The 25,970-nt window shown below is 43.2% G+C and overlaps 2 protein-coding genes across 8 annotated transcripts in view; both read right to left on the bottom strand.

The window, feature by feature from the left end:
- Window positions 1-6,923, bottom strand: part of CDK7 (cyclin dependent kinase 7) — a 48,542-nt gene extending 41,619 nt beyond the window's left edge. For 6 of the 7 annotated variants that reach the window (XM_025388759.1, XM_025388757.1, XM_025388760.1 and 3 more), the window contains exons 1-2: window positions 5,897-6,923; window positions 5,485-5,544 (exon numbers count right to left, since the gene is read on the bottom strand). Coding sequence is in view for 4 of the 7 variants with exons in the window: in XM_025388757.1 (XP_025244542.1) it covers window positions 5,485-5,544; window positions 5,897-5,962 (126 nt within the window). In the remaining 3 variants the exon portion in view is untranslated. The remainder of the gene's footprint in view (window positions 1-5,484; window positions 5,545-5,896) is intronic. The other variant, XM_025388763.1, reaches the window with a different exon arrangement.
- Window positions 6,924-11,170: 4,247 nt separating this feature from the next.
- On the bottom strand, window positions 11,171-24,636 carry MRPS36 (mitochondrial ribosomal protein S36). Its single transcript, XM_025388764.1, has 4 exons — window positions 24,507-24,636; window positions 15,268-15,331; window positions 13,266-13,453; window positions 11,171-12,127 (listed from the first exon to the last, which is right to left on the bottom strand). The coding sequence occupies exons 1-4, from the start codon at window positions 24,546-24,548 to the stop codon at window positions 12,110-12,112; spliced, it is 312 nt and encodes a 103-aa protein (XP_025244549.1). The 5' UTR covers window positions 24,549-24,636; the 3' UTR covers window positions 11,171-12,109.
- Between the last annotated feature and the right edge of the window lie 1,334 nt (window positions 24,637-25,970).

Below are 25,970 nucleotides of genomic sequence, written 5' to 3'. Positions count from 1 at the left end.
CATGCACACAAGGAGTACTACTCAAAAATAAAAAAGAGGCCAGGCACTGTGGCTCACATCTGTAATCCAAGCACTCTGGGAGGCCAAGGCGGGCAGATCACTTGGGGTCAGGAGATACAGACCATCCTGGCCAACATGGTAAAACCCTGTCTCTACTAAAAATACAAAAAATTAGCTGGGCATGGTGGCACGTGTCTGTAATCCCAGCTACTTGGAAGGCTAAGGCAGGAGAATTGCTTGAACCTGGGAGGCAGAGGTTGCAGAGAGCCAAGATTGCGCCATTGCACTCCAGCCTGGCAACAGAGGGCGACTCCGTCTCAAACAAAAAAAAAGAAAGAAAGAAAAGGAAGGAGCTAAGAACAGTTGATTTTAAAATTCTTACATTTTCCACACATAATAAAAAATAGAGTAATTTCATAAAACCCTCTACTCCATTACCCAGATTCAACAGTGACCAATATTTTGCCACACTTACTTCATTCATCCAACCTGTCCTTTTTGTTGGCTAAAGTATTTTAAAACCCCAGACTTCATGTCATTTCACTCCAATATACTTAGGTAAGCATCTCTAAAATACGGACATTCTTACATAACTATGCCATTTTGACATCTAACAAAATTAACAATAATGCTACAGTAGCATCTAATATCTAGTTCCTATTCAAATTTTCCTGATTCAGATTTCCCAACTGTCTCATAGAGTAGCCAAAACAATTCTGAAGAAGAAAAACGAGGTGTATGGGAGTTAACAGATTTCAAGACTTATTAAAGACACTGTAGTATTTCAGCAGCAATGGGAAAAACAAAGCAAAACAAAAAATAAACCCACTACTGGAACAGAATAGTGTGCCCAGAAATTGGACCCAAGTTCCGACACTGGAACTTGGTATGGCAAGGGTATGGGGAATTTGGCATAACAACTCATTGGGAAAATGACAGACTATTAATAGTACTGGGACAACTGGAGAAAAAATACTCAATCTTAGCCAGGCACAGTGGCTCATGCCTGTAATCCAAGCACTTTGGGAGGCTCATGCCTGTAATCCAAGCACTTTGGGAGGCTGAGGCAGGAGGATGGCTTGAGGCCAGGAATTCAAGACCAGCCTGGCCAACACAGAAAGACCCTGTCTCTATTGAAAAAAAAAAAAAAAAGAGAGAAAAAATACTGGATCCTCATATCATACAACAAAGAAAAAACTTGTTGGTGAAATAAAGATCTAAGTATTAAAATCAATATTTTAAAAATTTTAGAAGAAAATACAGGAAAATTCTTTGTAATCCAGAAACAGGAAAGCACATAAAAAGGAAGCCTTTGAAGGTTTGAAAAAAGTTAACAAATTCAATCATATTAAAATTTTAACTTTCAGTACCTCAAAGATACCATAAATAAACTAAAAGTCTTGCCAAAGACTGGGAGATGATATATAAAGAATTCTGGCTGCTTGCTGTGGCTCACACCTGTAATCCCAGTTCTTTGGGAGGCTGATGCTGGAGGATTGGTTAAGGCCAGGAGTTTGACAAAAGCCTGGATAACAAAGTGAAACCTTGTCTTTATTAAAAAAAAAAACCAAAAAGTATGAATAAGAATAAGTCCAATAAATCAATAGGACAAAAAAAAGTAAGTAATCCAACAGAAAAACAGGAGAAAATCTAAGAAGCCAGTAAGTGTAAGAAAAGATGAACTTTACCAGTAATCAGAAAAATGTTAATTGGAACATAAGTACATATCATTTTCAATCTATGTAATTGACAAATGTTTTAAAGTCTGACAATGCAAATGATGTTGAGAATGTGGTGGGACAGTGAACTGGTCCAATCATTCTGGAGAACAATTTGACCATATCTGGTGAAGATGATGGTTGTGATACTCTGAAGCAACAATTCATAATTTGTTTCAATTACAGATACATTCTCTAGAGAAACTCAAACCTGCATACAAGATGACTCACAGATGACTACCCAGAGAAGGAATGTATTAGAGGAAAACATTAAAAAGCAGCCTAAATGTTTATCAACGGGAGTTTGGATAGAAAATTTCAGTGTAGACATATAATGGAAACTAATACTCAATGAGCATGAATCAATTGGTCTACATGTATCATATGATACAGAGGATTTCGGAAATAATGTTGACTCAGAATAACAAGTTGCAGGCTGGGTGTGGTGGCTCACGCCTGTAATCCCAGAACTTTGGGAGGCCAAGGTGGGCGGATCACCTGAGGTCAGCAGTTGAGAGGCTGTGGCAGGAGATCTGCTTGAGCCTGGGAGGTGGAGGTTGCAGTGAGCCAAGATCACGCTACTGCATTCCAGCCTGTGTGACAGAGCAGGACCCCATCTCAAAAACTAAATAAATAAAAATAAAAATAAATAACAAAGTGCAGAAGAATATACCAAAGATACATACATAGCTTAAAGTATGCAATACTGGCTGAGTACAGTGGCTCACACCTGTAATCTCAGCACTCTGGGAGACTAAGGTGGAAGGATCACTTGAGCCCAGGAGTTGAAGACCAGCCTAGTCAGCTTAGTGAGACCCTGTCTTTACAAAAAAAGGAAAAATTTAGTGGGGCATGGTGGCATGCACCTGTACTCCTAGCTGGTTGGGAAGCTGAGGCAGACAGAATGCTTGAGACCAGGAGGTCAAGGCTTCAGTGAGTTATGATTGTGCCACTACACTCCAGCCAGGGAAACACACAGCAAGTTGCTGTCTCAAAAATAAAAAAGAAAAAGGGAAAAAAAAGTATGCAATACTACATATTGTTTTGAGATACACAGATTTGAGACACACACTGAAAAATGAGATATAACCCCAAAGGCCATCAATAGGGGATTGGTTAAATAAATTAGGAAACAAATTCCACATAATCTTTTTAAAAGGGTGAGATAATCAGTATTTCTAAAGTCCAAGACACAACAGGTGAATGAGTACAGAGTAGCTTATTTAATGATTCCTTCCCTTTTTATAAAATTAAACACATGCTAGCAAATGAATGGGAGTAGAAATTATGAGTGTTGGAATAAGGTCTACAACACCAAATCCTCAATGTTCATAGTAGAAAGTATATACAACGTCTAAAACTGGGGGAAAGAAACACCTCAAGAAATAGGCCAGGTATAGTGACTCACAGGTGTAATCTCAGCAATTAGGGAGGCCTAGGCAGGACGATCACTTGAGGCCAGGAGACTAGCAGGGGTACCATGCCTGGCTAATTTTTGTATTTTAGTAGAGACAGGGGTTTCACCATGTTGACCAGGCTGGTCTCGAACTCCTGATCTCAGGTGGTCTGCCTGCCTTGAGCTCCCAAAGTGCTGGTATTACAAACATGAGCCACCGCGCCCAGCCGAAAGGCCAATACATTTTTAACAGTGTCTACAAATGCACTAGCCATAGCCCTAGGTACAGTGTGAATGGAATTAAACAGACAATAAACTCATAGATAGGAGGATTTCAAATTTCGACAAATGCCACATCGATGACAGAACTATAGCAAAGCATAGGGAAGGAGAGAGGCATATCTGTTTTAGCTGGAATGAACAAAGAAGGCCTCTATGGAGGAGACATTTGAGTGAAACCTGGATAAGGAATCAGCCATGCCATGTTCTAGAGGGAAAATATACCAACCAAGAAGCCAGACCAAATGCAATGACCCTGTGATTCTGGGACTGGAATGAATTTAATTTGTACAGGGACAGAAAAGTCAGTGTGGCTATGATATAGTGAACCAGAGACAGAATTAAAAAGATGACTAAGCCAGGCTTGGTGACATGTGTCCTTAGTTCCAGCTACCTTGAAGGCTGGGGTGGGAGGGTTACTTTAGTCTACGAGTTCGTGGCTGCAGTGAGCTATGGCTGTGCCACTGAACTCCAACACTTCCACCTGGGCGACAGAGAGAGCCCTCCCCCCGCCCCCACAAAAGAAAGAGGAGGAAAGATTCTTCTGAATTAAGGGTTTCACAAGGGAGAGGCTGTAGTGGTGGATCATAAAACATAAAGTAGGACATGACAAAAGTAAAAAAGTGGAAAAAAAAAAATGGCCAGGCACGGTGGCTCACACCTGTAATCCCAGCACTTTGGGAGGCCGAGGTGGGTGGATCAACTGAGGTCAGGAGTTAGAGATCAGCCTGGCCGACATGGCGAAACCCTGTCTCTACTAAAAATATAAAAATTAGCCGGGCATAGTGGCAGGTGCCTGTAGTCCCAGCTACTCGAGAGGTTGAGACAGGAGAAGCGCTTGAACCCGGGAGGCAGAGGTTGCAGTGAGCTGAGATCGCACCGTTGCACTCCAGCCTGGGCGACAAGAGCGAAACTCCGTCTCAAAAATAATAACAACAACAGTAATAATGGCAAGAATAATTGAGAGGAAGAGTCAGTCAGGTTTTAAATGAATGCAAGAGAGTGCCTGGAGGCTGGAAGATGACCATAAAAGGGGGGAATTAATGTTAAATATGAATGACTTCCAAGGAGTTAGGGTTTTTGAAGGAGGAGAAGCAGATTCAAAGTAGCAACGGTAACAAAAGCAACATCAGGACACCTGGATTTAAATCCTAGCTTCGGCAATTACTAGCTGTGTGATCTTGACAAATCACCTAATCTCTCAGCCTCAGGTACCTCAAGTATAAAATAGGATTACTTTTAACCACTTTACAGATTGTTTTGAAGGTTAAATGAAACAATGTAGGTGAACGTGAGTTACGTAATTATGACCCAAGTCTGTCTTTCTTTTTTTTTTTTTTTTTTAATTTTTTAAGATGGAGTCTCGCTCCCTCACGAGGCTGTAACACAGTGGCGCCATCTCGGCACAATGCAACCTCCACCTCCCAGCTTCAAGCGATTCTCCTGCCTCAGCCTCCCGAGTAGCTGGGACTACAGGCGCGCGCCACCACGCCCAGCTAATTTTGGTATTTTTAGTGGAGACAGGGTTTCACCATGTTGGCCAGGATGGTCTCCATCTCTTGACCTCAAGTGATCCGCCCACCTCGGCCTTCCAAAGTGCTGGGATTTCAGGCGTGAGCCACCGCGGCTGGCCGACCCAAGTCTTTTGAATGAATATAAGAAGCTACTGAACTCATTTTAGACTTCACATCAATGTTGTTAATGCTAGCGAAAATCTTTCATGGTAAATCTGTACACAGAAAATACAGATACGACACACTGAGTGGATGCAGATGTGGCAGAAACAGTGACCTGGAAAGATCGCGGTATCAAATAGTTCTGAAGACCGAAAAGATGGCATACTTACCCCCAACATGTGAGTTTATGCAGTGAAAATAACATACAGCTTCTTCATTTCAACAGAAATTAAAACGGGTTCAACCCTAGAGTTCCGTTTGGGAACACAAAGTACTAATTATTTTGTCTCTGAACATGACATGAGTAACTCATTATCAGAGTATGGTCAAGACTAATAAAATGGCTATCAGTCAATTCATAATACAGACATCTTCAAGGAGACTTGAAGAAACACGACACAAAAAGGTAACTCACTTTCTTAATGGCGACAATTTGGTTGGTATTCTTATCTCTGGCCTTGTAAACCGTGGCAAACTAGAAAGAAAAATAGGAATAACGTAAGTTTATGGGAGTTTCTGTGTTTGCCTTTTTGCATTTTTACATTTCGCGAAACAGAGAGCCCAGAGTTCCTTAGCGGACTCGCGGCGGCTGGAAACGTGGCGGGTCAGTCTCCGTCCAGCTCCAGGCTACTCTTTAGCAAGGAGAGGCCGCTCAGGGATTCACCCCCAGGATGTAAAGAAGGGGCAGCAAGTGCGTCTGGGAGGTTTCCCCCAAAGAGAATGAGCAGCCAAGCCAGACCTCTGGCCTCCACGGGAAAACCGGCAAAGGTGGAGGCGGCGCGAGGCTGTCCGCTCGGGGCCTTCCCTGTCCCTCCAGAGAGCCTCACCTGTCCCTCTCCAAGGAAGTCCAGCTTCTCATAACGCTTTGCCCGAGACTTCACGTCCAGAGCCATCCGGCGCCGCAAAGCCCGACTCCAGGCGAAAGGGGCGAACTCCCAGGACAGCACGAATTTAAAGCTACCTTAAAGCCTCCAACAGCCACTTCCGTCCACCCGGGTCCGCCGCGTTAGTATCCCCGCCCCACTTCCGTGGTGGGCGGAGGAAGCTGCGCTAGGCCCGGGCGGTGGGCGTTCCCCACCCGTCACGTGACGCCTGTCGGTGCCTTAAGTGGAGCATCTTCAATGGCTGCTGTGTCACTCTGTTACCGTTTTAACTTGGGTATTTTCTACATTACCAGGCACTAGTCAGCGTTCTAATTTGGTGTTCCATGCTCGGGATTTGGTAGGTGTCTGTGAATGTAGAAGGTTTGGCCTTGTACCTGTTCTCGCTTTTTGGTTCTCGCTTGAGCGCGTCCTGTCGCCATGGTTGCTATGGACGCCAAACCCTGCTATCTCAGATTACTGAGACGAGTGCCAAGTTCTTACGGGCTGGTCAAGAGTATTCTTAGTCCAGTCCCTTTATGAAGAGGCAGGCCCAGGGAAACAAAATCCAACTCAACTGAAACGTGCTGTGGGAATCGGCTTCTAGTCCTCAGTTTTCTACTCGGTAAAATGGAAAAAATAAGGAACTACATCACAGGTGGTTGTGGGTATTAAATGAAACATGCAGAAAGCTTAGACATTAACTCAATTAATTGAGACAATGCTCAATTAACTGTTAGCAGTGATGAGTACCCAACCCCTTGATTATCATAAATTGCCATAACAAACACACTAATTCATTTATTCAAAAAAATATATTGAGTGCTTTTCCTTTTTCATTTTTCCCTCTCTTACGCTGCTGATACTGAGTGTTTTCTATGTGCCAAGCACCATTGTAGAATCTGAGATAACAGCAGGGAACAAAGATGCCTGCCTTCCAATGGGAGCAGATAAAAAACAAGTCAAATATGTGTTATGATACGTAGGTGATAAGCGCTATGGAGATAATAAAGCAGATAAAGGATAACAAGGGCAGGAGCAGGGATGGAGGTTTTTAATAGGGTGGTACAAGAAAGGCATCACTAAAAACCCACTGGAGGGATTGGAGCAGACAAGTGATATGGCCTGACTCACTTTTAAAAGGTACACTCTGATGGGAGACTATATTATAGATTTCGAGGGACAAGGAAAAGAAAGAAGGCCTATTAGAGAACTATTGCAGTAATCCAGATGGCTCTACTAATGGATAATTACAAGGTTCTGAGCCAGAGCAGCTGTCAACCTGGAAATGTTCCCCTGCACCACCAGCCCCCCTGCCTTTTTTTCTTTTTCTTTCCTTTTTTTTTTTTTTTTTTTTTTTTTTGAGACGGAGTCTTGCTGTGTCCCCCAGGCTGGAGTGCAGTGGCGCGATCTCGGCTCACTGCAAGCTCCGCCTCCCGGATTCACGCCATTCTCCTGCCTCAGCCTCCTGAGTAGCTGGGACTACAGGCGCCCACTACCGCGCCCGGCTAATTTTTTGTATTTTTTTTTTTAGTAGAGACGGTGTTTCACCGTGGTCTCGATCTCCTGACCTTGTGATCCGCCCGCCTCGGCCTCCCAAAGTGCTAGGATTACAGGCGTGAGCCACCGCGCCCGGCCTCCTTTTTTTTTTTGAGACAAAGTCTAGCTCTGTTGCTCAGGCTGGAGTACACTGGCACAATCTGAGCTTACTGCAACCTCTGCCTCCAGGGTTCAAGCGATTCTCCTGCCTCAGCTTCCCGATTTGCTGGGATTACTGGCCCACTCCACCACACCCAGCTAATTTTTGTTATTTTTTAGTAGAGACGGGGTTTCACCATGTTGGCCAGGCTGGTCTCAAACTCCTGATCTCAGGTGATCCTCCCTCCTCGTCCTCCCAAAGTGCTGGTATTACAAGCATAAGCCCTGCGCCCAGCCTACATTTGATATTTCTAAGAGTTGAAAATCCTAAGTTTCAGAGATGTTTAAGAAAGTAGCAAAATACCAAGGCCAATAATTTAGTCATTTTTTTTTTTAACTCTGTAATCAGACTGCCTGCATTTGATGGTGGCCCTATCAGTATTCAGCCACTAGATACAACTAGAGTAAATTACTTTGTTTCCAGTTTCTTCTTCTGTCATAGGATCTACTCAGAGGACTGCTCCAAGGCTTAAATGACCTCACACCTGCAAAGCCCTTAGAATAGTGTTTGACAACTAAGTATTTACTATATGTTAGCCATTATCTTTCAGTCCCTTGTCATTACTTGGGTCTAGGCAAAACTCACACGTTGCAGAAAACACACCATCTCTCTTGAGGCAAGTCATACCTAGTGGTGCTGTTGTCACAGTTTCTTCTGATAGATATCACTGAAATAGTAATTTAACCTCACTTGTAGAAATAAGCTAGTGAGCAGCTGGGTGCAGTGGCTCATGCCTGTAATCCAGCACTTTGGGAGGCCAAGGCAGGTGGATCACCTGAAGTCAGGAGCTTGAAACCAGCCTGGCCAACATGGTGAAACCCCGTCTCTACTAAAAATACAAAAATTAGCTGGGTGTGGTGGTGGGCACCTGTAATCGCAGCTACTAGGGAGGCTGAGGCAGGAGAATTGCTTGAACCCGCGAGGCGGAGGTTGCAGTGAGCCAAGATCGCACCATTGGACTCCAGCCTGGGTGACAAGAGTGAAAACTCCGTCTCAAAAAAAAAAAAAAAAAAAAAAAAAAAGGTAGTGAGCTAAATTTGATGAAACTTGTGAGAATTGAGGTCCCCAAGTGTGCCATGGCATATGAGTTGGTAATCAGTATATTACAGCATGCTGCTGACAAGTAAATTCCCATTTTGGGACACTTAGGATAATGAAGACAGCGTTTAGATGATATTCTGGGACAGTGAGATACTGTATATATAAACTATCATTTGAGCACTTTGAACCAAAGGAAAAAAAAAAAAAAAGAAAATAGCATTACACATTTGCAAAGCATTTTTCAGTTTAAAAGCACTTCCACACGTCTGTATTTGCCAGCTTGTAAGATGGCCATGATGATCCTTGCCTTCTGGTATTAATCTTGTTGCGTAGTCTTCTCCCACAATGAAACAGGCCGTTCTGTGTGACCAATAAAATATGGCTGAAGTGTGATTTATGAGGCTAGAACATAAAAGGATGCTGTTGACTTGCATGCTTGGATTATTTGCTTCGGTGAAAGCCAGTCATGTCATGAATTCACTCAGGCAACCATGTGGAGAGAAACTAAGGCCTCCTGCCAACAGCCAGCATCGGCTTGTCAGCTATGTGAGTGAGCCATCTTGGAGGTGGATCAGCCAGCCTCAGCCAAGCCTTCAGATGACTGTAGCCTCAAGTGATTTCTAATTGCAACCGCATTAGGCACTGAGTCAAAACTGCCCAGTGAAGCTGCTTCTGAATTCCTGACCCAGAGAAACCAGACAAATTAAGAGTTTAGCCACTTAATTTTGGGGTCATTTGTTACAAAGTAATAGATAATACACTAATTTGATCCTGCCTATCACACTGTGTAGTACTGGAAAGAAAAACAGAAACTCGGACAAATTAAGCAATTTGCTGATTACATATATTTAAGTGCCTAACCTCTAAAAGAAAACACAGGCTATTTGACTGTAAGCCTCACCAGAAGTCTGTAATACTCTCCTTGGGAGCTCATCCTGTGACAGCAATTCCCACGGCATACTTTTTGCCATACCTATACTCACAAATTCTGTAACAGTGACAGATATTTTTCATTCTGACTTTCATGGCAGCAGCTATAGTAAAGGTTGCCTTCAGATATACATCCACAGTTCGACATTAGGATTTCTAACTGTTGGCTCACAGTATTACTCATACCACTCATCACTACCTGAATCCAAATTTATTTCTGAAAGCAAAATAATGGCCCTGGGTTTTTTGTTTTTTTGTTTTGAGATGGAGTTTTTCTCTTGTTGCCCAGGCTGGAGAGGCTGGCGTGCAATGGCGTGATCTCGGCTCACTGCAACCTCCGCCTCCCAGGTTCAAGCAATTCTCCTGTCTCAGCCTCCTGAGTAGCTGGGATTACAGGGATTACAGTCGTCCGCCACCACGCCCAGCTAACTTTTTGTATTTTTAGTAGAGACAAGGTTTCACCATGTTGGCTAGGCTGGTCTTGAACTCCTGATCTCAGGTGATCTGCCCGCCTCGGCCTCCCAAAGTGCTGGGATTAGAGACATGAGCCACCATGCCCGACCCGGCCCTGGGCTTTCTTTTGCTGAAATAAGAAAACTAAGGGATGGCAGCAGCACAGGAGCAAAGAACAGTGGTTGTTCTAAAGTAATTTTCCCAAATAATTTTTTTTTTTTTTTAGACAGAATCTCGCTCTGTCGCCTAGGCTGGAGTGCAGTTGTGTGACCTCCACTCACTGCAACCTCCGCCTCCTGGGTTCAAGCAATTCTCCTGCCTCAGCCTCCTGAGTAGCTGGGATTACAGGCACCTGCCACCACGCCCAGCTAATTTTTGTATTTTTAGTAGAGACGGGGTTTCACCATGTTGGCTAGGCTCATCTTGAACTCCTGACATCAGGTGATCCGCCTGCCTCAGCCTTCCGAAGTGCTGGAATTACAGGTGTGAGCCACCACACCCAGCAATAAATTTTTAAATAATAAAAAAAAGAAATGAATCATGTTTTTCTTTTTTTTTTTTCATGGAGTCTCACTCCGTCAAACAGGCTGGAATGCAGTGGCGCAATGTCGGCTCACTGCAACCTCTGCCTCCCGGGTTCAAGTGATTCGCTGGCCTCAGCTTCCCTGTAGCTGAGATTACAGGTGCGTATCACCATGCCTGGCTAATTTTTATGTTTTTAGTAGAGATGGGGTTTCACCATGTCTCCCAGGCTGGTCTTGAACTCCTGACCTCAGGTGATCAACCTGCCTTGGCCCCCCAAAGTGCTGGTATTACAAAGCGTGAGCCACTGCACCTGGCCTGAATCATGTTTTTCAATGAGTCACCAGAACAGCTTATTGCTAGCATCAAACCCCAATCCCTATCTCATATTTGTGCTGAACAACATGTACACTAAGCTACAGCAAAAAATTTATAAGAGAAGTAGATCAACTCTGTGTAGTAGTAGAAATAAGTAAAAATTAACCCACAGGTAACTGAGTAAATACAGAAACATACTCAAAACCAATTCTATTTCTTGCTCATGAGTTACCGTTAACTCTCAGGGACCACTTCTTTAAAGCATATTCTGGAAATCGTTAAAGGTATGGAAGAGAATTTATTTAGCTTTGTGAGGTTTTACTTCATAATACACATACCCTTGGCACAGGAGGGGCCCCATTCAAGTTTCATAAACTGCTTAATAAGTAAATATTTATGTTGATTTTATGAGGCTTTGAGACATTAAGTTTGAGAAAGTTAATGGTTATCAGGATTTGCATACAAGATCACAAAACAGTAAAATAAACCAAAGAACAAGACTTCCTTACAACCTCCGAAACATAATAAATTGCAATTTCTAGTGAAATCTTTATTCCTATGCTATATTCATTTTGGTCTCTTATTTTCCATTTTATACTCTTTGACTTTCTTGGAACCTTTTGTATAATCTCCTCTATCTTAATAGTATAGTCACCTATTTTAGCTTGACTATATTTTTATCATTCAGAGTAGGATACACTTACTAAGCCAGTTATACTCCAGTAAACTTGTGAATGAAAAAACATTAGAGAACAGAGAATTAAGAACAAGTAATAGAGTCATTATTTCACTGATCCTCACCTAATTTCAGGAAAATCATGTACCTAAAACAGCAGTTCTGACTGATAAATTTTTCCATGTCTAAGCAGAAAGAAAAGTGAAATTATAAGAATCCTATGATAGTTTACTATACATTATGTGCTTTTAATAGTTCAACACTGGTAATGTTTGATAATCAAGAGTAAATTAATAGGCTAACATTTAAAAATGTATACTTTAATAAGTATAAAGTGTATAAATAATTAGGTAAGCTTGTGGAGAAGCTGACCAAGATACATAAATTAGGAAATACAAGTGTCCATCTAAATTTTCTATATTTCATTTTTTTCATAGTATTTATTAAAGGTGTTTAATATACAGTTTCTCATCTGTCATTTTGGAAGTCCTTTATTGCACAGACAATTCTATTGTCTGATGACAAACAGCAGCCACCATGGTTATTCAGGACCTCCACGCTGAAAAGGGAAAAATAAAGCAGTAAGATTAGATGTTAAATTGACCCAGGAAATGTTTTGATGGTAACTTTACAAATTTATACAATCTTCAGCAAGTAATCTTTGGTGGTTTTTTTTTGTTTGTTTGTTTTTGAGACGGACTCTCACTCTGTCGCCCAGGCTGGAGTGCAGTGGCTGGATCTCAGCTCACTGCAAGCTCCGCCTCCCGGGTTTACGCCATTCTCCTGCCTCAGCCTCCCAAGTAGCTGGGACTACAGGTGCCCGCCACCTCGCCCGGCTAGTTTTTTGTATTTTTTAGTAGAGATGGGGTTTCACCATGTTAGCCAGGATGGTCTCGATCTCCTGACCTCGTGATCTGCCCATCTTGGCCTCTCAAAGTGCTGGGATTACAGGCTTGAGCCACCGCGCCCGGCCAATCTTTGGTTTTTAAAAAATAGTTTTGAATTAGTCAAAACTTTAGGGTACTCATATCAATTCTTTTTTTTTTTTTTTTTGAGACAGAGTTTCCAGAGTTTCACTCTTGCTGCCCAAGCTAGAGTGCAGTGGTGCCATTTTGGCTCACTGCAACCTCCGCCTCCTGGGTTCAAGAGATTCTCCTGCCTCAGCCTCCCAAGTAGCTGGGATTACAGGCACCCGCCACCACATCCAGCTAATTTTTGTATTTTTAGTAGAGACAGGGTTTCACCATATTGGCCAGGCTGGTCTCCAACTCCTGACCTCAGGTGATCCACCTGCTTTGGCCTCCCAAAGTGCTGGGATTACAGGCGTGAGCCACCATGCCCAGCCCTCTTATCAATTCTTATAAACATAATGTCAGACCTGGAAGGGACTCAAGGTTGACCTGTCCTTAAATTTCTTGGTATCAAGAGCTCTTTACACTCTGAAAAATTATTGAGGACCCCAAAGAACTGTTTTTTTATGTGATTATATCTATTGACATTGATATACCACGCATATTTACAGAGGGATTTGACTATGGTGTGTTTCTCGTAGTCTTGGCCTACCTGACCATCCTGTCTTAGCTCTGACCACACTCTGACATGACAATAGGAGTAGCATGTAAATCAGCAAATGAAATCCCCAAAGCCCAAATGTTATGGTGTTTTGCATAGCCTTGGGACAAAGAGCAACGACTTACTTGGATAAATTCAATTTCTTCTTGAGACACAAGTTTCCTTCTGTATTTCTGAGGTAATGTTTTTATTATTTCTGCAGTATCTGGTGGACCCTGATACATCAACAAATCTGGTGATTTACTTCCCTTAGAATGTTGTGAAATTACAGAAGAGTGAGATGGTAGCCCTGCTGATCTCAAAGCTTCCGATACTGAAATTTAAAAAAAAAAAAAAAGACCGTATTAGAGAAATTGTTCAGATGTCAAAATACTGAGTCTTAAAATACTATCAAATAATCAAGTCATTCTTGAAATGAAGTCATTCTTCAAATAAATCTTGAAGTACTATAATTCCAAAAGGTAAATATTGTAGGGTAACTCAGTTGGCTATACATATTTCATAAAGGTTTCTAAAAACAAATAAGGGGGTAGCTTTAACATTTTTATATATTTATTGTTTAGAGATGGGGTCTTACTTTGTTGTCCAGGCTGATCTTGAACTCCTGGGCCCAAGCAAGCATCCTGCCTCAGCCTCCTGCCATCCCACCTCAGCCTGTGAGTAGTTAGGACTATAGGCATGTGCCATTGCACCCAGCAAAGGAGCAGTTTTAAGTAAATGAATTACAAAAATGTAAAATAATGAAATTTCTAGTTAGTGGAATTCGACCCTTTAGGGGAACCTACACTACTTAAGCTTATCTCACATAACCACTCATAGGCCAACACATGGTGGAGTTTACAGGTAATATCTTACAACAAGGAATAAGAAAGTCAGTAAATGTAAATGAGGGTAGTTTTCTCAGTATCTTCACACTTGTTTATCTTAATTCTTCAATAGTTATAATAAGTTAAAAATATACCTATAAAATGTGTTGAAATTGCCTGAATTAAAGCAAGAGAAGCACAGAGGATCTGGTTTAAAAAAAAAAAAAAGGGTGGGAATCAGAGAAAAACAGAACCCTTTCAGAATCTTCTCCCATTAATTTCAAATAAATGCTAAGGATTAAGGCAATCCAAAAAATATTTACTGACTAGATGAATAGATAAATGAATGAATGAAAGAAAAGATGGTTGATGAGGAAAGAAACATAGGAAGGGTTATTATTTTCACAGTCTCTGCAAATGGAAGCATGGGAGAATCTTCTAAAGGATAGGAGAGAATAAAGGTAGGACAAAATTTAGCCCATATAAACTTACTAGAAATTCAGAGACATCTTCTGTTGAGTCACTACCTTTTAAAATAGGGGTAATAAAGGCCAGGTGTGTGGCTCATGCCTGTAATCCCAGCACTTTGGAAAGCCAAGGCAGGCAGATCACCTGAGATCAGGAGTTCCAGACCAGCCTACGCAACATGGCGAAACCCTGTCTCTACTAAAAATACAAAAATGAGTCAGGCGTGCTGGTGTATGCCTGTAATCCCAGCTACTAAGGAGGTTGAAGCACAAGAATTGCTTGAACCTGGGAGGGGGAGGCTGCAGTGTGCCAAGATAGCACCACTGTACTCCAGCCTGGGAGACAGAGCAAGACCCTGTCTCAAAAAGTAAAATAAAATAGAGGTAATAATTTTTTTTTTTTTTTTGAGACAAAGTCTTGCCCTGTCACCCAGGCTGGAGTGCAGTGGCATGATCTCGGCTCACTGCAACCTCCGCCTCCTGGGTTCAAGCAGTTCTCCGCCTCAGCCTCCCGAGTAGCTGGGACTATAGGAGCCCACCACCATGCCTGGCTAATATTTTTGTATTTTTTAGTAGAGACAGGGTTTCACCATGTTGGCCTGGCTGGTCTCGAACTCCTGACCTCAGGTTATCCGCCTGCCTCCGCCTCCCAAAGTGCTGGGATTACAGGTGTGAGCCACTGCGCCTGGCCATAAGTTAATTTCTACTTGCATGCTACATAGGGCACTACTTTGATCGAAGGTCCAATAGTCTTAACTGATTTTTAAATGAGAAATATTGCCTATAATAAAATACTCATTTATAAATATTCACGTACACAATTTTAAAAGAAATCTAAATAAAATACAACTTACCATTGGGTTTAGGATTGTCTCTTCTGTCAGGAAACCTTATTAATGGAGTGTGTGGTTTGACTACCTAAAGGAAAAATAATATGCATGAAAAACAATCTCATTAACTAAAAGAAATGATCTACTAAACCTCATAAATAGATACTTTTGTTAAACTTACTATTTGACAGCAACTTTAAATTATACTCTTCCCCAACCAGGAAAGCTGGTCTATGAATTATTAACTTGTCTATCTGGTAAACACAACTTTGTACTTTATATATAATCACAAGACTTTCATTGTACTATCGAAGGTGTACTTCAAAGCAACCCAATGGAGGAGATGATGTGGATTTTATGTTGCATGACTTATAGATTGGTAAGAATTGAAAGCTGGCTGAGCACAGTGGCTTATGCCTGTAATCCCAACACTTTGAGAGGCCCAGGCGGGCAGATTGCATGAGGTCACGAATTCAAGACCAGCCTAGCCAAGATGGCGAAACCCCATCTCTACTAAAAAAATAAAAAAAATTAGCAGGGTGTGGTGGTGGGCGCCTGTAATCCCAGCTACTCAGGAGGCTGAAGCAGAGAATTGCTTGAACCCGGGAGGTGGAAGTTGCTGTGAGCCAAGATCGAGCCACTGCACTCCAGCCTGGGCGACAGAGTGAGGCTCTGTCTCAAAACAAACAAACAAACAAACACTTCTCTATTAGCTGTTTCTTCACTTTCATAGCCAAGCTTCTTAAGAGAATGTTCTATCTGTCCTATTGTCACTCCCCTATTTAAAAGTTTGAAAACTGGCTGGGATCGGTGGCTCATGCCTGTAATCCCAGCACTTTGGGAGGCTGAGGCAGGAGGATGGCTTGAGCCCAGGAGTTTGAGACCAGCCTGGGCAAGAAGGTGAGACTCCCTCTCCACAACTTAAAATAAAAAAAAAAGAAGTTTGAAAAATGTTCCACAGCTTTCACGATAAAGTTCAAACTCTTATTTGGCACTCACAACACCCATCATGATCTGGCCTCTCCTTACTTTGCCAGCCTTTCTCCCCAACTCTCTTATGTACCTGTTGCTCCAGGTATTCTGAAGTACTTTTCCTTTCCCCAATTCATCCTGCTATTTATCCCCATTCCATCTAGAGCTTATGTCCTCTGCCATGAAATCTCCCTTCCTCCCATCCCATTCCACTTCCATGCCTATCTTTCTGACTGCTTATCCTTTACAACAGCTCACATGTCACTCTTCTCTAAGAACTTTTCCCAAATTCCAAAGTCTGAGTTAAAAACTCCTCCTGGCTGGGCGCGGTGGCTCAAGCCTGTAATCCCAGCACTTTGGGAGGCCGAGGTGGGTGGATCACGAGGTCAAGAGGTCGAGACCATCCTGGCTAACACGGTGAAACCCCATCTCTATTAAAAATACAAAAAAACTAGCCGGGCGAGGTGGCGGGCGCCTGTAGTCCCAGCTACTCGGGAGGCTGAGGCAGGAGAATGTCATGAACCCGGGAGGTGGAGCTTGCAGTGAGCCGAGATTGTACCACTGTACTCCAGCCTGGGCGACAGAGCGAGACTCCGTCTCAAAAAAAACAAACAAACAAAAAAAAAACTCCTCCTTATATTTTCAGAGGACAGGTAAGTTAGCCAATGATTATAGGAGAGTGCTAAGCTCCAGGACAGTCAGAGACAGAAAATTAAGCACTTCTGCAGCAGCATTCCTGTTACATGGTAAATGTCCAAGAAACAGTTGCCAAATAAGTGAATAAACCTTTTGTAAGTTAGGTCTAACTGTATAGGCATGTAAATATGTATTATATACTTATACAAATGTACATACACTGCAGAGAAAGAATCATTTGCAACACTGCTTTTATATACTTAAAAACATGATTTAATATGGCCTTATAGGCCAGGCATGGTGTCTCACACCTGTAATCCCAGCACTTTGGAAGGCCGAAGCGGGCGGATCACTTGAGGTCAGGAGTTCAAGACCAACCTGGTCAACATGGTGAAACCCTGTCTCTACTAAAAATACAAAAATTAGCTGGGTTTGATGGTGCACGCTTGTAATCCCAGCTACTCAGGATGCTGGGGCATGAGAAATCACTTGAACCCAGGAGGTGGAGGTTGCAGTGAGCCAAGATTGTGCCACTGCACTCCAGCCTGGGTGACAGAGCAAGACTTCATCTCAAAGAAAAATAACAACAATAATAATAATATGGTCTTATAAATTAAATTCCCACTCTGTTTGGTATCTCTACTTTTTAACAACAAAAAAAAATTATTTTGAGATAGGGTCTTGCTCTGTCACCCAGGCTGGAGTGCAGTGGTGTGATCACAGCTCATTACAGCCTCAACCTCCCAGGCCCAAGTGATCCTCCCACCTCAGCCTCCAAAGTAACTGGGACTATAAGTGTGCCCCACCACGCCTGGCTAATTTTTAACATTTTTTGTGGAGATGGGATCTCCCTATGTTCCTTACGTGGGTCTTGAACTCCTGGACTTAAGCGATCCTCCTGCCTTGGCCGCCTAAAGTATGGGGATTACAGGCATGAGCCACTGCACCCAGCCCTACAAAGTGTTTTAAATGCAAAAAAGTAGAATGGCATAAGATAAACCCTGATATATTTATCACACAACTTTAACAATAATATATTCAATCTTATTTCATCATCCCTTCCCTGATTAAACAAATCCTATACATTTAATCCCATCTCATCTGTTAATACCTTCCACACATTACTGACAAACAGAATTTTTGTTAAATCATAACCCCAATACTTTTTTTTTTTTTTCCAATTTGAAAGCAGTGAAGCCAGGCTCAGTGGCTCATGCATGTAATCCCAGCACTTTGAGAGGCTGAGGCAGGAGGATCACTTGAGCCCAGGAGTTCGAGACCAGCCTGGGCAATATAGTGAGACCCTGTCTCTACCAAAAATCTAAAAAGTTAGCTGGGCAGGTGGCGTGGGCCTGTCGTGCCAGTTACTTGGGAGGCTTAGTTGGGAAGATCACTTGAGCCCGAGAGGTTGAGATACAGTAAACCAGACAAGATCATGCTACTGCACTGCAGCCTGGGCAACAGCAAGATCCTGTCTCAAAAAAAAAAGTCACTCTTTATTAACTAACCAGATTACAAATATAATCATGGTAGACACCTTAGTTCACCCTAGTTTTTGTTCAAGTGGGCCCCAATACTTTTGCCACACTTAACAATAATTCCTAGGCCGGGCGTGGTGGCTCAAGCCTGTAATCCCAGCACTTTGGGAGGCCGAGACGGGCGGATCACGAGGTCAGGAGATCGAGACCATCCTGGCTAACACGGTGAAACCCCGTCTCTACTAAAAATACAAAATAACTATCCGGGCATGGCGGCTTGCAGTCCCAGCTACTCAGGAGGCTGGGGCAGGAGATTGGCGGGAACCCGGGAGGCGGCGCTTGCAGTGAGCCGAGATCGCGCCACTGCACTCCAGCCTGGGCGACAGAGTCAGACTCCGTCTCAAAAAAAAAAAAAACCAGTAATTCCTACTATCATCTGATATTCAGCTTATGCTCTCATTTCCTCTTCTTGATTGGGTGTGGTGACTCACACCTGTAATCTCAGCACTTTGGGAGTCTGAGGCAGGTGGATTTCTTGAGCTCAGGAGTTTGAAACCAGCCTGGGCAACATGGCGAAACCCTGTCTCTACAAAAAATACCAAAAAATTAGCTGCGAGTGGTGTTGCACACCTTTAGTCCCAGCTATTTCAGGGAATGAGGCAGGAGGATCCACTTGAACCTCGGGAGGTCAAGGCTGCAGTAAGCCATTATCGCGCCACTACACTCCAGCCTGTGTGACAAAGTGAGACTCTGTCTCAAACAAAACAAAACAAAAATTTCCTTCTCAATTGTCTTTTTACATTCTAAATACAAATATGACAAACAAATAACTCCAACTGCATATTAGTTGGATAACTAAGAAGCCAATCTGAAAAGGCTCCCACTGCAACCATATGACATTCTAGAAAAGGTCAAACTATCCATCTAAGATTTTTTTCTTTTTTTTCTGAGACGGAGTCTCGCTCTGTCGCCCAGGCTGGAGTGCAATGGTGCGATCTCAGCTCAATGCAATCTCCACGCAGGTTCAAGTGATTCTCCTGCCTCAGCCTCCTGAGTAGCTGGGACTACAGGTAAGTGCCGCCATGTCCAACTAATTTTTGTATTTTTAGTAGAGATGGAGATTCTCCATGTTGGCCAGGATGGTCTCAATCTCTTGACCTCGTGATCTGCCCACCTCGTCCTCCCAAAGTGTTGGGATTTCAGGCGTGAGCCACAGTGCTCGGCCCCATCTAAGATTTATTCATGCCTTTTCATGGCTTGATAGCTCATTTCTTTTTAGTGCTGAATAATATTTCAATATCTGGATGTACCACAGTTTATCAATTCACCTACTGAAGGATATCTTGTTTGCTTCTAAATTTTGGTAATTATGAATAAAGCTGCTATAAACATCTGTGTGAAGCTTTTATGTGGACATAAGTTTTCAGCTCACTTGGGTAGATACTATGGAGTGTAATGGCTAGATCGTACGGTAAGATTATGTTTCCTTTTGTATGAAATTGCCAAACTGGGATCAGTGCCGTGGCTGACGCCTGTAATCCCAACACTTCAGGAGGTCAAGGCAGGTGGAGCTCTTGAGTCCACGAGTTCAAGACCAGCCTGGGCAACATAGTGAAACCCTGACTCTACAAAAAATACAAAAATTAGGCATAGTGGCATGTGCCTAAAAAAGAAAGAAATTGCCAAACCGTCTTCCAAAGTGGCTGTACCATTTTGCATTCCCACCAGCAATGAATGAGAGTTCCTGTTAGGTGGGACAGTAATAAGAATTCACATCTTTGTCAACATTAAGTGTTGTCAAGTGTTTCGGATTCTGGCCATTCTGATAGGTGTGTAATGGTTGTCTTAAATTGAAATTCTCTAATAACATATGATGTTGAGTATCTTCTCTTTTTTTGAGACAGAGTCTCACTCTGTCTCCCAGGCTGGAGTACAATGGCGCGATCTCGGCTCACTGCAACCTCCGCCTCCCAGGTTTAAGCAATTCTCCTGCCTCAGCCTCCCAAGTAGCTGGGATTACAGGTGCACACCACCACACCTGGCTAATTTTTGTACTTTTAGTAGAGATGGGGTTTCGCCATATTGGCCAGGCTGGTCTCGAACTCCTGACCTCAGGTGATCCATCCACCTAGGCCTCCCAAAGTACTGGGATTATAGGCGTGAGCCACTGTGCCTGGCTGAGTATCTTTTCATTAGACCTATTTGTCATTTGTATATCATTTTTCTTTTTTTTTTCTTTTGAGACAGGGTTATGCTCTGTTGCCCAGGCTGGAGTACAGTGGTGTGATCTCAGCTCAGTGCAACCTCAACCTCCCGGGCTCAAGCAATCCTCCCACTTAAACTGATCCTCCCACTTCAGCTTCCCAAGTAGCTGGGACTACAGGTGTGCACCACCACACCCAGTTAACTTTTGTATTTTTTGTAGAGACAGGCTTTCACCATGTTGGCCAGGCTGGTCTTGAACTCCAGGGCTCAAGCGATCCACCCAGTTCAGCCTCCCAAAGTGTGTATATTTTCTTTGATGAGGTGTCTGTTCAGCTGTTTTGCCCATTTTAAAATTCAGTCATTTATTTTTATTTATTTTCTTGTTGTTGAGTTCTTCTGTTTCCTTTTTTCTTTTTTTTCTGAGACGGAGTCTCGCTCTGTCGCCCAGACTGGAGTGCAGTGGGCTCACTGCAACCTCCGTCTCCCAGGTTCAAGCAATTCTCCTGCCTCGGCCTCCTGAGTAGCTTGGATTACAGGCGCCCGCTACCACACCCAGATAATTTTTGTACTTTTAGTAGAGATGGGGTTTTGCCATGTTGGCCAGGCTGGTCTCAAACTCCTGAACTCAGGTGATCTGCCCGCCTTGGTCTCCCAAAGTGCTGGGATGACAGGCACGAGTCACCATGTCCGACCTTATGTTTTCCATAGTAGTCTTTTATCAGATATGCCTTTTGAAAGTATTTTCTCCCAATATGTGGCTTGCCTTTTTTTGACAGTGTCTCACAGAGCAGAAGTTTTTTAATGAAGTCCAGCTTATCAATTAATTTTTTTATGGATCATGCCTTTGGTGTTATATCTAAAAAGTCATTGCTAAACCTAAGGTTAGTTTTATTTTCTCCTATAAGGATTGATTTTATAGATTTGCATTTTGCATTTAGGTCTAGGATCCATTTTGACTTAATTTTTGTGAAGGACATGAGGTCTGATGGATCTCCAATTTTTTCAGCACCATGTTGAAAGACTATCTTGTCTCCATTGTATTCCCTTTGCTCCTTTTGTCAAAGATCAGTTGACTATCTCTTTATTTTTACCTTTTCAAATCTCAGTTTTAGCTATGCCTCTTATAAATAGTATAGCACTGGATTTTCATTTGTTAGCCAGTCTGAAAATGTTTTACTTTATTATTTATTTTTTGAGACCAGCTCTTGCTCTGTTACACAGGCTGGGGTGCAGTGGAGTGATCGTGGTTCACTGCAGCGTCAAACTCCTGGGCTCAAGTGATCTTTCCACCTCAGCCTCCTGAGTAGCTAGGACTACAGGTACACATCACACACCACCCCTCCTGCCTGGCTAATTTTTATAGAGACAGGGTCTTGCTATGTTGCCTAGGCTAATCTTGAACTCCTGGCTCAAGCAGTCTTCCCACCTTGGCTTCCCAAAGTGTTGGGATTACAGGTGTGAGCCACCGTGCCCAGCCAGCTTTGTCTTTACTTAATGTTCTGAGACCATGCTACGTGACTTCCTATCAGTTTGTGCCAATCAGTCTTTTGGCACTCTTCTCTTCCTTCAAGATATGGATCAACAACCAAATTCTAAGCTCTACGTTTTTTTTTTGAGTCAGGGTCTAGCTCTGTTGTCCAGACTGGAATGCAGAGGCATGATTATGGCTCACTGTAGCCTTGATCACCCGGGCTCAATCTTCCCACATCAGCCTCCTGAGTAGCTGGAACCACAGATGCACGTCACCATGCTCAGCTAATTTTTTAAAATTTTTATAGAGATGGGGTCTTGCTATGTTGCCCAGGCTGGTCTTGAACTCCTGGGCTCAAGCCATCCTCCTGCCTCAAACTGTTGGGATTACAGGCATACACCAGTGAGCCAAAGTGTTGGGATTACAGGCATACACCAGTGAGCCTGGTCTAAACTCTATCTCTTACTGGCACTGTAGTCCTAATAGGCTTGTCACAGAGATACTCAATACATTTTGCTAATGTTATATGTAATTATTACATAATATTAGCACATACTTTGTTATTTATTTTTTGAGACCAGGTCTTGCTCTGTTAGCCTGTTACACAGGCTGGGGTGCAGTGGGGTGATTGTGGTTCACTGCAGCATCAAACTCCTAGGCTTAAGTGATATTATGTTAGCATATTGGTAGTATTCTTTTCCTTTTTTTTTTTTTTAAGAGTGCAGTCACGAACCTGGTATGAATTCTAAATATGTGAGTACAGGTCTTTGTTCCTATGTTAGAAGGGCACAGACCATTCCTTACTGTATATCTCACGGTTTCTTCATTTGTTTGCATGTATCAGCTGTTAGTATTGCTTTGGACTCTACCATTTTAACCAACTACCACAATTTGTTTATGCAAAAGACAGACATATAGATTGTTTCTGGTTTGGGGGCGAACAGAAACAGAGCCAGGGACCCCAAGGCAGTATGTACAGTACCTACCTGCTGAGATGCCACACTCCTGCTGCCAGGCTGGAATCCCTCAGCTCTGGACCCCAGTTCTTTGCTAGTAACTCTTTTTTCTCTATGAACATTTTGGTACAGAGACTATGTGCATTCACTTCTCTTGAGCAGTAAACTTATGAGTAGAATTGCTGGGTCATAGGGTAGATACATGCTTAACTATTAGAGACTGACAGCTTTCCAAAGTGGCTGTAACATTTTATATTCCCACCAGCACTACTGAGGGTTTCAGAGGCTTCACATTCTTATCAACACTGACATCTAAATTTTAGTCATTTTGGTGGATGTGTAGGACCTCATGGTTTTAATTTTTATTTTCCTGGCAAGTAATGATATTGAGCCCCTTTAAAAATGTTCATTGCTCATTTGGGTATCTTTTGTGCAACACCAAGTCTTTTACCCATTTTTAAATTGTTATATATTATTGATACATATGGTTATATATTATGGATAACAGACCTTTGTCAGATAGTCTCTCAGTCCTTACAGAATCTTTAACTAGTTAATGCTCAATAACTACCCACTGAATAAGTGAGGATCATTCACTGCAATGGGACCAAAAACTGGGATCTAGGATTATCATTCAGACAACAACTTCAGGAATTTAGAAAAAGGTCTTTTAAGAGATGTACTTATATAAAGCGAAATATACTTCTCATATCAAAGATAAAAGTCAATCATAAAATAAAACACTTTCAGGGTTCAAAGACTATGTAAACCAACCACAAAAGCGGAGGTTGTGTCCCACTTATATAATAATTTTACCTAAGTTAGAACCGCAGCTGGAGAAACAAATAAAAAGGCTATCAGGAGTTAGTAGCTGATAGGTGGATTAACGAAGTTACTTTAGCTGTCTATCTAAACCAAGTGAAAACAGGCTTGTGAAACCAACGCTTATACACACACAAACACACACTAATTAAGCTTAAATAACATTTTTCTATTCCCCTCATCTGGCGTGTAGCCAGACACTTGGAGAGGCTGGGGAGCACCCGCTCTGGCGAGGGCGCAGTACGCGGCGCCAGTTGCCCGACCATTCCCAAGACCTTGAAGGGACACTGGGTCAGATCCAGGGTTCACTTCCTTCCACGCCCCGCTACCGCCTTCCTTCCGATTGGCTGATCGGGGGGCACCACCGCCAATCCTAGACGGTGATTGGCCAGGCTACCGCCAGGGCCGCCTCACCCACAGACGCCTAAGACTAACAAGGTCCTGGCGGAGGAGCCGGGCACCCCGGCAGTAGGTACAGGACCTACCTGCGAAGATGCTGCACACTTCGCCAGGCTCGAACCCTCGGCGCCGGACCCACCTCACTGCCCGGCCCTAGAGGCTCAAAGTCCCATCCTGACACACACACGCGGGCGCCGCCGCTGGCCCTCCGCAGAGGCGCGGTCACCGCGCAGATTCTGCCCACCGCCTTTCCTCCCCGACGCCGTCGCTATAGTCAGTACCGTCCTACCGGCCAAGGTGCGGAAACGCGACAAATTGCTTTACCTGAACGACCCTACTGGCAGACGCCATCTTGCTGCCCATCATGACCCCTAGAAGGGGCAGTTTCCGGGGCGCGAGCTAGCCGCGGCGATCACCGAAGTCCCGGGCGGCTGGGGGCGGTGCTTCTCGGGACGTCGCGGAGGCGGAGACCGGACTGGGCCCGCCTCCGCCGTGGGGCTGGCCCCGCCCCCTGTGCCTAACCACCCCCCCCCACCCCACCCCCCTTCTCCCTCCTAAGATCGACCCACGTGTGTTCTATTGTTTCGTTTTGAGGACAAAGTTTTGTTACGGTGGGTCTCTTTTGCTCATATGCCTATAAATTGTCTAGGACCATTTCCTTTCCAGAAAGCAAGTTTATAATTTCGAAACAGTTCAAAATTTTATCTGGAACCAAATAAATAATATAACCTTCTGATCTGCCAGCTCTTGCAAAGATTTAAAAAATTAAAGAAAAACAAAAACCCTGCGGTTTCCTAAAATGAATAATTTTGTTAAAACGGTAGTGGCAGGCTCACAAGAGTTTACTCTGGCTTAAAAAGGGTCATGTCACCGTCTTTTGCTGATTGGCATTGCTTGATTGTAATTTGGTTTCTGTTTTCTTTACCGTTTATTACTCCTGATATTGAACTGCTGGGCCTTTGCTTCAAGTTGAGATAACTCAAAAATTCACAAATATTTGAAACGTAAGCCACCCATATCTTTTCCCCAAAGTTACATTATGAGCGGGGCGCTATGACTCACGCCTGTAATCCCAGCACTTCGGGAGGCTGAGGCGGGCGGATCACTTGAGGTCAGGAGACTAGACTGGCCAACATAGTAAAACCTGTCTCTACTAAAAATACAAAAATTAGCCGGGCGTGGTGGCGGGCACCTGTAGTCCCAGCTACTCAGGAGGTGAGGCAGGAGAATTGCTTGAACCTAGAAGGCAGAGGTTGCAGTAAGCCGAGATTGCGCCACTGCACTCCAGCCTGAGCGACAGAGGGAGACTCTGTCTCACACACACACACAAAAGTTACATTACATTCTGTGATAAATAATGCTTAGGTTATATATAGTATTGTAAGCTTGACCAATGTGTTTGATGATATACATCAGTGATTCTAAGTCTTGGGATCTTTTTAGAAATATAAATTACTGAACCCAAATATGGTCTATTCGGATTCAGTGTCCCTAGAGAGGCCATTAACCCGTTTTTTGTTTTGTTTTTTTGGTTTTTTTTTTTTTTTGAGATGGAGTCTTGCTCTGTTGCCCAGCCTGGAGTGCTGTGGCGTGGCGTGATCTCGGCTCACTGCAACTTTTGCCTACTGGACTCAAGCAATTCTCCAGCCTCAGCCTCCCGGCGCCCGCCACCACACCTGGTTAATTTTTGTATTTTTAGTAGAGACAGAGTTTCACCATATTGGCCAGACTAATCTCCAACTCCTGGCCTCAAGTGACCCACCCATCTCGGCCTCCCTAAGTGCTGGT

This window comes from Theropithecus gelada, chromosome 6, assembly GCF_003255815.1.
Source record: "Theropithecus gelada isolate Dixy chromosome 6, Tgel_1.0, whole genome shotgun sequence".
Taxonomy (NCBI): Eukaryota; Metazoa; Chordata; class Mammalia; order Primates; family Cercopithecidae; genus Theropithecus; species Theropithecus gelada.
Note: the sequence above shows the minus strand (reverse complement) of the source record. Positions and strands in the feature narration are given on the sequence as shown.

Excerpts from the sequence above, each read along its gene's own strand:
- MRPS36 (XM_025388764.1), bottom strand. The coding sequence starts at position 24,548 with ATGATGGGCAGCAAGATGGCGTCTGCCAGTAGGGTCGTTCAG. Across the intron at positions 15,332-24,506 it reads CTGCCAGTAGGGTCGTTCAG|GTAGTCAAACCACACACTCC; the intron begins GTAAAGCAATTT and ends TTTTTCCTTTAG. Across the intron at positions 13,454-15,267 it reads AGACAATCCTAAACCCAATG|TATCGGAAGCTTTGAGATCA; the intron begins GTAAGTTGTATT and ends TTTAAATTTCAG.